This window comes from Abramis brama (genome assembly GCF_963993115.1).
Source record: "Abramis brama genome assembly, chromosome: 2".
NCBI lineage: Eukaryota > Metazoa > Chordata > Actinopteri > Cypriniformes > Leuciscidae > Abramis > Abramis brama.
The window spans coordinates 51525631-51539776 of NC_139964.1; the positions used below are offsets into that span (position 1 = coordinate 51525631).

General features: G+C 41.5%; 1 protein-coding gene across 3 annotated transcripts in view; it reads right to left on the bottom strand.

Moving 5' to 3' along the window:
- The window catches only part of LOC311071633 (multiple PDZ domain protein), a gene marked incomplete at its 5' end in the record, with an annotated part of 59970 nt that overhangs the window by 5743 nt on the left and 40081 nt on the right, over window positions 1-14146 (bottom strand). Inside the window, 11 exons of one of the 3 annotated variants that reach the window (XM_084096068.1) lie at window positions 66-289; window positions 577-660; window positions 1758-2117; window positions 2208-2285; window positions 2593-2638; window positions 2997-3088; window positions 3759-3967; window positions 4251-4425; window positions 12156-12215; window positions 12302-12367; window positions 12492-12590. In XM_084096068.1, the coding sequence (XP_083952194.1) occupies window positions 66-289; window positions 577-660; window positions 1758-2117; window positions 2208-2285; window positions 2593-2638; window positions 2997-3088; window positions 3759-3967; window positions 4251-4425; window positions 12156-12215; window positions 12302-12367; window positions 12492-12590 (1493 nt within the window). The remainder of the gene's footprint in view (window positions 1-65; window positions 290-576; window positions 661-1757; window positions 2118-2207; window positions 2286-2592; window positions 2639-2996; window positions 3089-3758; window positions 3968-4250; window positions 4426-12155; window positions 12216-12301; window positions 12368-12491; window positions 12591-14146) is intronic. The other 2 variants (XM_084096069.1, XM_084096070.1) reach the window with 2 other exon arrangements.

The window sequence follows — 14146 nt, forward strand, 5'->3', positions numbered from 1 at the left end:
ATTATTCATGGCCTACTGTATAGTGTGCAGTTCTGTAATGTAATTATTCCTTTAGAATAACTCACTTTTTACCCACAATGCAAAGCCCTAGTCCCTGTCCTGGTTTGCAGTTCAGTTCCACACTGAAGAGGTCCCACATGTCCTCGGGTGTGTGGTTCTGCAGGGTGTGTGTGGAGTGGTTCTCTGTCACAGGGTCTCTGTAGATACACAATCGCACACGCTGTGGACTCAAGCGCAGGACACTCAAGGCCTCCTCATGAGTGGCCATTCTCAGATCAATGCCGTTCACCTGGAGGAGAGAACAGAATGGAGAAGAGCCATTCAAAGAACCTTGGAAAGGACAAGTAGATTCAATATTTGCCTGTTTGGATACTCAGTTCAGTTTAATCAGTCCATAAATATGTGCACTGTACCTTGTTGATGTCATTATTTATAATCTAAGCCATGAGTTTACAGTAATGATAGTTCCTCTATGTACTACGTTTGTGCACACTTTGGGTCAATGGAAGTTCTTTTTGAAGAAATCAATAAACTACATTATGTTCAACTTCACTGGTGAATGCTGAAGTTCTGTACCTCTAGTATATGATCTCCTGCCCACAACCGGCCATCTCTGTGTGCCGCACCATCCTTGTTCACTTCATGAATCACTATTACTCCCTGGGGAAGGAAGGAAGGAAGGAAGGGAAAGAAAGAAAGAGATTATATTGTCAGCATTTAAGTGGAAAGTTGAATTGAAAATTTGACCGTTAATTCTTTAACACATGCTGGCATGGACCTAGAAATAGTGAAAAAATTTATATATATATATATATATATATATATATATATATATATATATATATATATATATATATATATATATTTAAATGTTTTAAATTCAAAAGCTTTGTTTATCTCCACATGAAAAAGCCCCAGATATGTGGGGCAAGAAAGAATATTGATTTTGCTCCCATTTTGATTTCTGGTGATTGCAACTTACTTCAAAATTCTTTTTTTATTTAAAGGAATATTTAATACGTTTTATCAAGAGTATTTCAAGCCTTCTGTCAATGCCACACAAAAAAAAAAAAAAAAAAAAGAAAAGAAAAAAAGAAAAAAGACTCAAATTTACAGATCAAATAATAAGCATTGTTGTACTACATAATTAAAAGCACTTCAACAACAACAAAAAAAATACAAACTTCATTGTTCTGGTTTTAAAAACCTTCTGTCAGCATGCAAGTGAATTACTTTTTTTTAAATTGATAGATGAGTTGAAATTATTTCCTGCACTAATCAACAGCATCTCATAATTTAAGTCCCATTTGACCTGGAATATTTCTTTAAAGGGATAGTTCAATCAAAAATTACAAAAAATGAGAGTAGTTTCAAGAAGAACATCAATTAGTGATGATGTTAAATTGAGTCAGTTTCCCACTCAAAGCTATTGTACGGCTTCTGAAGACCTGCGCTATAGTGCATGATCCCATTAGAGCATGACAATAACAATGCCAAGGTAAAATGTATTTGTTAAATTCAATCTAAGTTGCTTTGGATAATGCATAACTGCTTTATGTCATTTTTGCAGTACGACAGACCCATATTCACTATAACGATTCATTGCAAAAAAAAAACACAGTGTGAAGTTTCTTCTAAACTCCTTTTGTGTTCCAAGGAAGAAAGAAAATTCAGGTTTGCATTCAAGTTGCTTCATTGTAATTCAAGTTTCGACATTGTGAAGTCTAATAAACTCGGTTTCCTTTTTAATTTCTCACCAGTAGTGTGTTGCAGCCTCCTACTATGCTGAGGCCAAGCCCTGTGGAGCCCTTGCAGATATCGATAGTATTTATACAGCCAGCTATGATGGGACATGTAAGGGGGTCTGAGCTCACAGAACACTGGGCCAAGTAAGAAGTGCTGTGAGGCCCCGTGCGAGAGCTCTGATTGGCTGTTGAGCCGCAGTCAGCTGATGAAACGCCAGATGATGGAGGAACACAGCAGCTGGGGGGCATGTGACTGGCAGGATGACAGGAAGGCTTATGATTGGATGTGGCATTGACTGGAGCAGGAAGACCAATGTTGAGGCTCTCTGAGGAGCGAGATTTCAGTTTATCCTCTTTGCTGATCCTTCCATCCTATCGGCAAACAGAATCATGAGAACAAAGAGAATGAGAATGAAGCAGGCAGATATTTTGTGTCATGTGTTTGTCTAACATTTGTTTTACCTGTGATAAAACTGAATGTTGACCTTCTCTGACCATATTCATATGCATGCCAGGAGATTTAACAGGACAGTTGTCCATCTAAACAGATAAAACTGTCATGAGATGACATAAGATATAGATGTCCAGTGAAGCAGACATGTGGTAAATTAAAGAGTATTTCAGAGTAAATTAAATAATTAAATAAAGAATTTCAATGAACTTGTCAGACACATACAGCTAGCTATGCAAAATTATTGTAATGAACTTGTTCAGAATGTTTTTTTTTTTTGACAATGATTTGATTTGTTAATCGAGCATAGCTCTATAATTATTATGCCTTTTACTGTTTTAAGAAGTATTTTAGTTTATTTATATGTGTGTGTATGTGTGTGAATGGCTCCATTGCCTCCTTTACTGGTCCTGTAGTCATTTGTTTCTGTGCATCTTTATTCCTGACGAGAAAATTAAAAATTAAAAAACATATACACATAAAGATCCAAAAAAAAGAGACTTTTAGTGAAAATACTTCTAGTTTGATTTCAAATTTCATACAGTATTTTCATTACAAATGACAAATATCAGTATAAAATTTTTAGTGAAATATTGAATTGAAATTCTTTCATGGCACTATGCATTTGATCTGGTCTAGAAATATTGCAGAATCTCTTCCTCTATTTAAAATTTTACATTCATCTCGATCTCACACTTTTGGACATCACAGTAATAATATACATAGGCTACCTACAGTACATGATGAGTATATTATTTATAATGCATGTGTTAGTCTGCATTCATGAGAAAAAGTCTCACCTTGTGAGCAGAATCTTAACTTTAGCTGGAACATTGTTGATGATTGCTGTTGCATTCTGGTGACTGCGTCCATACAGCACTTGTCCATTTATCTGCAAAATATACACATTACCATGAAGAAGACAAAACCTCAACTTTTGATAAGAGACATATTTCACGAGTTTTGCTCTTTTAGTTATGTTGAGAAGATTGGGGGCAACTGTAACATTTTACATTGTCCTTTATTACTCACAGACTAATTCAAATCTACATACCATGTTTTATAACTTTCATATGTGCCACATACATGTAACATTAATAGAATTATAAAGAGAAAGGCTAGACAATATTATCAAATTTAATCAATAAACCAATCACAAAAAAAAAAACAGTGTGTACAATGGTAACACTTGAAAAAATATATATTTAATTTATACGTGTATATTTAAAAAAAAAACTTAAATAAGAGACTAGTAGTATTAAAATGTGCTACTATACTATAATTCCTTTATTTATTTTTAGTACTAATACTATTTGGATAATTAAAATATTATAAGCCTTGACCAATTCAAATTTTGTTACAATCAAACCTCAATAAAATATTTTATGGTAGCTACCAGTGACAGAAGTTGTTCATGGTAACTTTTAATCAACAACCTATAGAAAAAACTGAATGGGTTTGCTTTCTAATAAAAAATATATACAGCATAAAGTCTGGAATAATTTGAATGGCCAAGTGAAAAGTTTCTGTTGTTCAGTCAGAGTTCAGGAGGTGGTTCTCACCTCCAGTAGTTCATCTCCCACTCTGACCCGACCATCTGCAGCAGCAGCCCCGTCTGGTTTGATCTCTGACACGTACACGTTCATTCTTCCACGCGCTCCATCTCTGTTTTCTGACAAACACAGTCCCAGTCCAGAGCTGTATGAGCCACAGTCCAGATCAAACATGTGAAGCTCTCCAGGCAGACTGCCATACCTCTGCTGCATACGGCCTGCTTACACACACACAAACATGTCAAAACATCCAGACAAAACAATACAGACACATTAGTGGACACACTAATAGAGGCATTGACTTGTATTCTGAGCTAAGGATATTTTTGATTCCCTATGATTTACTCCAACGGCTAATTTAAACCTTTCTGCATTTCTGCAAACATATCTGCAAGCAGTTTTCATCGTCTGGACGGTTCCCTGCTCCTCACAAAGTAGGAGATTTCAGGTTTGGTCTTAAGTGGACATTTGGTCCCCTTAGTGTAACACACACAAACATACTCCAGTAAGAGGCTTGCTCATGCTCGCTGTAATGATGTGAAGCCTCTTCTGGCAGGGGTGGTCTCTCTGGAACCTTCTGCACTCCATCTGTTTCTGTGTTCACTGGCCTAGAGGGCAGTTTCAGGAGGGGAGGAACTGAATGTGGAGGCTTCCCCAATTTCCAGTCTTCTGTACGCTACAAATGCAATATAAAGAGTGATTATATTCTTCAGAAAATACATTATTTAATCAGTTCTCTTTTAAAATCTCAACAGTATAGCAAATCCGACAATCCAAATATATATTTTCTTGTTAATAAATACTGACACAGCAATTTAATTTGTGAAAAGAAACATGGTAAATAAAATTTGTTTTCATTAAAAAAACATGTAAAGAAAAAAACATCTCGGTTACGTATGTAACCCTCATTACATACCCTCATAGTCAACGTTACGACTGATTGGGATCACGCTTAAGGAGCCTGTCATCTTCGAGTATTGATAAAACGAGCCAATGCACACTGGCGTGTGAGATTTGCATCTCGCGCTCCGCCCCGCAGCGCGGGTATAAACACGGAAGCGGATGCACGCACCTCTTGTTTTTCGCTGAGGAGCCGGGTGGAGCCCGGAGTCAGCGGTGGTCCAGCAATAGTGGCGACGGGACTACGTCTCCGTTCCCTCCTTCAGGGAACGAGGGTTACATACGTAACCGAGATGTTCCCTTTCAGTCGCTCACGTTCGACGTAGTTGACGTTACGACTGATTGGGATCCCAATTAAAACGCCACTAGTGCTGCCACCTTCCAGTGCCTAGACAAAAGCCTCCTGATCCACCCGCATTATTGAGGCGGAGATGGGACAGGGCTTAGGCCAGGGAAATCACTGTTGTTCTGCAAGACCCACTCAGTTAGACTAGGATAACACTGGGAAAGCTTGCCCTTTCGATGGAAGGGGGGACGCTACGGAAGCCACATCCAGCCCGCAGGGAGGTAACATGTGGAGGATACACATATGGACAGGGCGTTACCGGGCAGTACAACATATGGAATGTCACTGAGGTGGCTCCAACCTATAGAAGAGGGGAGACTCATCCAGTCAGCGACGGCAGAGCAAGCACTGCCAAAGGAAAGACACAGGCTCACCGCAGGGAGCCGTACTGTGTTAGAATACACATGGGATCGCCGTAGGGATCACAACATATGGACCCAGCCTAGCACAAGTTCCACCAGTGCATACGAGTGGTAGGCCTAGCATCGGACGCTCCGCCACATCCAATGCCGAAGGGGTGTGGAGGAACACAACAGGTTCGGCTAAAGGGGAACTCAACTGGAGCAAGAATGGCGCACGTATCTTCGAGCGGGGCTTACGGTGTTAAATGGATTCTATGTGAAGAGAGCACATGGGAAGCAATTGGCTCAACACGTAGGCTATAGAATCTAGCGAGCGTGTTAGGTGTCACCCAGCCTGCAGCTCTTAGGATGCCAAGATGATGGCATCCACTATCCAGTGGGACAACCTCTGCTTGGAGACATCCTTTCCCTTCTGCTGGCCTCCGTAACAGACGAAGAGCTGGTCTGAGGTCCTGAGGCTTTGCGTTCTGTCCACATACAACCGCAAGGAGCGGACGGGACAGAGAAAAGCCAGGGCTGGGTCTGCCTCCTCCAGGGGCAGCGCTTGCAGTTTCACCACCTGGTCCCAAAAGGGAGTGGTAGGAACCTTGGGCACATATCCAGACCGGGGTCTCAGGATAATGTGAGAGTTAGCCGGCCCGAATTCCAGGCACGATTCATCGACCCTCTTGATGGAGGCCAAAGCAAGCAGGAGAACTGTTTTTAAAGACAGGACTTTTAACTCAGTTGCCTGCAGTGGCTCAAAGCAAGGTCTCTGCAGTGCAGTCAGCACCAGAGATAAGTCCCAAAAGGGTATAGAGGGGCGTGAGGCAGATTCCGTCTCCTCGCTCCCCTCAGGAACCTGACGATCAGGTCGTTCTTTCCCACAGATCTCCCATCCACTGCATCGTGATGTGCGGCAATAGAGGCAACATACACTTTGAGGGTGGAGGGAGACAGCCCTCGCTCCAACCCATCTTGCAGAAAAGAAAGCACAGAGCCGATCGAACACCTTCGGGGGTCTTCTCGGTGAGAAGAACACCACTCAACGAACAGGTTCTACTTCAGGGCATAAGTATGCCTCGTAGAGGGTGGCAATGGGACGAGTCCGGAGAGGCAAACAGATCTATCTGTGCGGCCCCGAAGTGGTCCCAGATCAGCTGGACCACCTGGGGATGGAGTCTCCACTCTCCCTGGGCCACAGGCTGTCGTGAGAGCTCGTTGGCGGCACGATTGAGCAGGCCGGGAAAATAAGTGGCACGAAGCGACCTCAGATGCTTCTGACTCCATAGGAGGAGGTGGCGGGCGAGTTGCGACATGCGACGGGAGCGTAGACCACCTTGATGGTTGATGTACTCAACGGTCGCAGTGTTGTCCGTACGGACCAGAACATGCTTGCAGAGCAGCTGTGTTTTGAGGAGTCTCAAAGCAAGATGTACTGCAAACAACTCGAAGCAATTGATGTGCCAATGCAGTTCGGGGCCCACCCAGATCCCCACTACTGCATGCCCGTTGTATGTGGCCCCCCAGCCGGTGTTGGAGGCATCTGTGGTGACCACAGCATGCCTGGACACTTGTTCTAGGGGCACTCAGCCCCAGGAGCCTCTGAAAAAGTTTCAGTGGGACCACTGTTCTGCTCTTGACAGTATTCAGGCAGTTCAGCACCGATCGGACACATTCCTCTGTGAGGCGTGCCGTCTGTTGGACAGAGTCCAGCTCCATACCGAGAAAAGAGATCCTCTGCACGGGGGCGAGTTTGCTCTTTTCCCAATTGACCCGAAGACCCAACTAGCTGATATGATGGAGCAACAAGTCCATATGTTCGCACAACTGCTCTCGAGAGTGAGCTAGTATGAGCCAGTCATCGACAGAGGTGGGTAGTAACGAAGTACATTTACTTTGTTACATTTACTTGAGTATTTTTTTGGTAAAATTGTACTTTTAAGAGTAGATTTAAATGTGGGTACTTTTACTTTAACTCGAGTACATTTCTAATGAAAAAACTGTACTTTTACTTCATTACGTTGGGCGACGTTCCTCTCGTTACTTTTTTAATGCAACACATGTTGTTAAATGTGTAGTTTATACCAAGCGCGCTGTATCTTTTTTCTGGGGCATGAGCGATGCTCAATTCACAAATTGAGTCGATTCTGTTCAAAGACTTCATCAAACAAGTTGGCAGATCTGTCTAAATCGGTTCGCGAATTAGTTTGAATGAACCGTTCAGTTCCCTGCACGTACTGAATCGTCTGAAGCGCTTTCAATTCGCACTTGACTCGGAGTCGTAACAGGAAGATTTAAGAACATCAAGAGCGTTAGATGAAGTGGCCGTGGACCTACAGTACATTCAAGTGAAAGCAAATCTGCAAATGTATCATATTTTTGCCAGTGATGAAGATCTTTATTAGTTGAAGTTTGAACATCTTCGTAAGCTGTCTGTGAATGAATGATTCCACAGGACGACACATTCGATTTCATTTCATTCAGGTAATTCATTTTACAACCAAACAGATTATTAGGCCTACGCCACGATAGCACTACTAGGCCTACAAAGTATGACATTACCTGTTTTTTTGGACATATACATTAATTTATACATTAAATAAGTTACCATTGTCCACAGTTTATGAAATGAACACCCACCATCCCACGGTAATGTGTGTGCAGTAATGTGAATGCAAAACTCTGCAGAGTCACTTTATTTCGACATTGTCTAATAATCCCAATGTAGTTGTGTAAGTTACTATTATACAAACCAAAGGACAGGCAATGATTTTCGGGCTACAGATGGCAGAAATAATGCTTGTCTCTTCTGTTTTTGTTGTAAAGATAGCCTATCGAATTATGATAATAAGTCATTTAAATTAAAAAATATCTAAATAATATCATGTTATATATATATATATATATATATATATATATATATATATGTATATATATATATATATATATATATATAGGCCTATATATGATCCGAAGTAACTAGTAACTAGCTACTTGAGTAGTTTTTTCATTGGATACTTTTTTACTCTTACTCAAGTAACTATTAAGATTATTACTTTTACTTTTACTTTGAGTAAATATTTCTATAAGTACTTGTACTTTTACTTGAGTACAGTTTTTGGATACTCTACCCACCTCTGGTCATCGAGATAGTTGAGGACACGAACACCATGCTCTCTCATGGGAGCAATGGCCGCCTCCGCGACCTTCGTAAAGACGTGGGGTGACAGGGCCAGCCCGAAGGGTAGGACTTTGTACTGATATGCTCGACCCTAGAACGCGAAGCACAGGAATGGCCTGTGTCGCAGCAGGATGGAGACATGAAAGTACGCGTCCTTCAGGTCAATTGCTGCGAACCAATCTCAGGGACGGATGCACTGGAAAATGCATTTCTGCGTTAGCATCTTGAATGGAAGCTTGTGAAGGGCCCGATTCAAAACTCGCAGGTCCAAGATTTTCCGTAACCCACCGCCTTTTTTGGGTACAATGAAGTACGGGCTGTAGAAGCCGGTCTTCATATCGGCTGGAGGAACCGGCTACTGGCATCCTTCGCCAGTAGGACTGCGATCTCCGCATGCATGACAGGGGCACGTTCGCTCAACACCGAAGTGTAACAAATGCCGCTGAACTTGGGCGGACACCGGGCGAACTGAATCGTATAGCCGAGTCTGATGGTACAGAGGAGCCAGCTGGACTGGTTGGGAAGCAATTCCACGAGAGCTCATCCCGCCATCCCTGGGTGGCCTGTATCAGGGACGCTTGGTCTTGCGCTTGCCACCTGGTTTGGCAGCATCTGACACAGGCTGGGTGGCCTGCCTGTGGCTGGCTCCATGCTGAGGCCTGGGTGGAGGCTGCTGCGGAGGCCCAGCGGAAGCGGCGGCAGGGGAATGCCCTCGGCGACGAGCAGGCGGAGGATCTGCCACCGGCGGCGGGCCACTGGGGCAGGATGTGCCAAATGGCCTCCGTCTGCAGCTGGGAGGCAGAGAACTGTTGGGCGCAGTTCTCTACTGTGTCGCCGAACAGCCCAACCTGGGAAATAGGGGAATCCAGGAACCGAACCTTGTCCGCATCTCCCATATCGGCCAGGTTGAGCCAGAGATGGCGCTCCTGGACCACTAAGGTGGACATCGCCAGACTGATCGCGCAAGCCGCAATGGCCATACCCCGGAGGGCGAGGTCAGTTGTGGAGCGGAGCTCACCTATGAGCGCACAGTCTGGGCTACCCTCGTGCATGTCCATGAGTGCCTTGGCCTGGTAGACCTGTAGCAACTCCATGGCCTACAAAGAGCTTTGTAAGCTCTGCCCGTAAGGACGGCCGTGAACTCTCAGGACTGAGAGGGGAGACGAGGATCCCCCGTCCAAGAGGCAGCGGCCGCCAGACACAGGTGTGCCACGACAGACCGTTCCACTGGAGGGATAGCCTCGTAACCCTTCACCGCTCCTCCGTCAAGGGTAGTGAGGAGGGAGGAGCTACTCAGGCAATTTCTGGCAGTGAAAGGTGCCGTCCATGACCTGGTAAGCCCTCCATGCACTTCGGGAAAGAAAGGCACTGGGGCGGTGGGCTGAGACTGTCATCCAACCGAGACTGTTCAGGACACGGTGGAGGGTTCCACTCGAGCCCGTCAGCCTGGGCGGCCCGTTTCAGCATAGCTGACAAATGTGGATCTGGCTAGGCTCCCAGAGGGAGATAACGCAGCCGAGTCATCATCTCCAGAGGTCAGCTCACCCTCCGATGCTGCAATCAGCATCCTGTCCTCTGGAGGGGCCCCGAATGAAACGGCTGGTCGGTCCATTACAGAGGGACCAGCGCGCTCAACGGGGGACTCCACCGGCTGCGGTGTGATAGAGGAGTGAGGGGCCTACAGGGATTGGTTACCGGGCGGGGAAGCCTTCACTATAATCCTCCGATCACCCATCCCACACAGCACCCTAGGGTGGGGCGTGGTAATGGGGACTCCACCTTCGTGGACAAAGGCGAGTCTCGATTTCAACACCGAGATGGTCATATTCCTGCAATGGTCATATTCCTGCAATGGGAACATGAACCATCCACAAAAGCTGCTTCAGCGTGCTGTAAGCCCAAACACGTGATGCAACTATTGTGACCGTCAGAGGGGGACAGGGAACGACCGCATCCAGAAACGCACGGGTGGAATGACATCTTGAAAAAGACGCAAACACACCCGTGTTGCTCTTTCAGGAATGAAAACTCTCACCAGTGCCGGAGCACACAGGGGAATGATTGCGGCAACACTGACAGGGATGGTGCAGCCTGTACCAGTGAAGCACTCAGACAAACAAACACAAAAATGAATGCTGTTAGAACAGCTGTTGAGAGCTCAGAAGGCTCGCAACCACCGCTGTAGAACACGAACACCAGCACCGGGAGAGACTTCCAGAAGGAGCACCGACACACTCGCTCGTTGAATGAATCAACACTCTTCAGAGACACCGTCATGAAGACCGATCGGCTCCGAAGTGAAAGACAAGTGGTGTGTGCATCCGCTTCCGTGTTTATACCCGCGCTGCGGGGCAGAGCATGAGATGCAAATCTCGCATGCCAATGTGCATTGGCTCGTTTTATCAATACTCGAAGATGACAGGCTCCCTACGTGGAATGTGAGCGACTGAAAGGGAACAGCCTTTATTAGATTTTTGTCATCTCATGGATCAGGAACGGTTGTGTTTTATTGCTATTTACCCTTCTGAAAAAAAAGTACTTGCAACTGTATCGAATGTGTACTTTTAGTGTAGCCTTCTTCAAATCTTAAAAGGATATTTTTTTTAAAAAACAGTACTTGCAGATAATACAATATTACTCAAATAAAAAGCCACTTCTCTTTAAAGGCCCCTTCACACCAAGAACGATAACCATACGCATAACATCGCTCTGTTTATTTATTAAGCGTGTTGCAGTTTTGTCATCTGCCGCTTTAAATGTTCGAGCTTTTACAGCAGGATGGATTCTAAATGGCTGTCAATGTTTTTCAGTCATCAGATGGAAAAAAATCATTCTGAAAGTGAGTCCAACAATATCGTTTCACAGTGCCGTTATCGTTGCAGTTGTGGTGCGCATTTTTTTTTTAGAACTTCAGCGTTCTAATTATCGTCCTTGGTGTGAACAGGCCTGAAGTACACTTCCATGACTATGTTTCTTATCACACTTCAGTACACTTAAAAAGTGCACTTTATAATAATGTAAAATTAGAAGTATTATTTTAAAGTACATTTTAAATAATGTTTCAAATCATGCTTCTTCATACATACTTTGGTGTGTTGACTAACATACTTAAGTCCATATAAACAGTACGTAAAACTGATGCATATTTTTTGATATTACATTTAAAGTTACTATATGTTTATAATAAATTGCAACTTCAATAAAACATCAATACAAATGTGTAATTAGAAATGTATTTAAATACATTACACACAAGTTTTAATAGAAATGAAAAAGTATATTTTAGCTTGCCATAAATGCTTGTAAGTACATTACATTATAACCACATTTCAAAGACAATTGAAGTAGCCTAATTATGAAATTATAAAGCTGTAATACTTAAGTGGGTCAAAAAGCACTCTAAATTGCATTTAAAATAAATTTACATTTTAAGAAAACTACATTTTTAATTCAATTGTAATTAACATAAGTGTTAACATATTAATTAACGCAAGTAAATAAGTATTTTTTTTTAAGTATTTTTTTATTATAAAATAAGAGTACTTATTTTTTACAAGGGTAGTGTTCAGCATGCAGATAATATGTAACTTATATACATATATTAGATTATTACTATGCAAACACACTTTACAGACCTTAAAGGGAATGGGGCTGAAGGGGTAGGTTGGGGAGAGATTATTGGGGATCTTGGAATCCTAAAGAGGAGATAAACTTTCATATTACCATATACATCTCCTAAAAGACACTAATGATACACACAATAGCATAAGCAGAAATATACCTGATGATTTTGACAATTTGATTTTGATACATTGTCATCTTCAGCACAGTTGCCAGGGGCTGAAACCTGGGCATAGAGAGGAAATAAATGTTTTATGTACTCAGGTTTTGTCTTGTCTATTGTATATTCTAGCACTGAGTATGAATATTTGTGAAGTGATAATGTGTGTGCATGTGTGTCGCTGTGTTACCTGAGGACTCTGCACTAGTAGCTCTACTCTGTCTCCTGCCTGACGAATTGCCTCAACGGTTTCTTCATGAGTGAAATCACTCACATCTACACCTTGAACCTGCCAAAACACATTAAAAATGCAATGTGTGAAGTTCTTTCTCCCGAGTCTCTCATTCCTTTCAATATACTTCTACTTTCAAGCTAACCAGTTTGCCCCAGATTTTCTTTAAACTAATCTTGTTATCTAGTTTATTTAGGTCAGAGTAGGAGTGATGCATTAGCTTATTATGACCAGCAGATGGAGATCATTATACGTCACCCAATTCCATCACTGTTCATCAACACTGATAACTAGCCTCAGCCTCATGCTGTCTGATGAATATTTCACACAAAATTTGCAAGAGCAGAATAAAATCACCAATTCCAATCTGACTATCTGATATTTTTTCTATACCCACTTTCAAGTTGTTTCAAAAATATTTTTTTCCTTTCGCAACAAGTGCATTTTTGAAAAGTCTCCTGGCCTGACCTTTTCAGTATAATGAAAGGGAATGAACTAGGGCTGTCAAGCTCCAAAATTACAAAAAAGGGAAAAAAGAAAGAAAAGAAAAAGAGTAGTTATTACAGAAATAGTACACATTAAGAGAATATACGGTTACACTTTATGGTAACACTTTATTTTACAGGGTCCTTGTTATGTTACATGTACTTACATTATTAATAACAGTAATTTATGCATAATTACATGCAACTAACCCTCAACCAAATCCTAATCCTACGCTAACCCTATAGTAAGTACATGTAGTTGCTTAATATTACTCAGTACTTAAATATATAATTACACTTAAATATATAATGCGACGTTGTTACTGTGTAATTACACAACATGTAAGGCATAACATTAGTTAACTACATGTACTTACTATAGGGGTTAAGTTAGGGTTAGGGTTTGGTTTAGGGCTAGTTGCTTGAAATTATGCACACTGAAAAAAAATTATATGATCAATAAGCTATGACAATGTGTTTTTGCATTGCTTTAACTCATCAAAATAAATTAAGCAATTTTCAACTTTTTAAAGTTATACAAGATTCAACTCATTTTTTAAAGTCAGTTTTAATGCAATTTAAGTTGAAATGACTTGATTGTACTTAAAAATTTAAGGCAGCAACTTTTTTTTACAGTGCATAATTTACTTTTTAACTGTAACGTGTAACTACACCATAAAAATAAAGTGTTATACTTAGTTGCTAATTTTTTTATTTTTATAGAATTTAAAATAGCAATTAAATGAAAATTATAATTTAAATTTATATTAAATGCAATTAGCTAAGTAGGATTTAAGTACGTCATTTCATAATTACTACAATTGTCTCTGAAATACTGTTTAAGTGTTGTGCCGAATGTACTGGAAGCATATATGGTAAACTAAAAATACTTTCATGTAATTTCTTTTGAAACTTCTATGCCATGTATAACTAAGCATGTTCATGTGCTTTAGTACGTTAATCAACACATCAAATAAGTGTCTTTAAAACACAACAAAGGATTAAAACATACTGATTTATAATGTACTTTAAAGTAAAACTTAATTTGACATTACAAAGTTCACACTTTTCAAAACTGTACTTGAGTGCAGTAAGAAACAGTCATGAAAGTCTATTCTCTTAAGGACA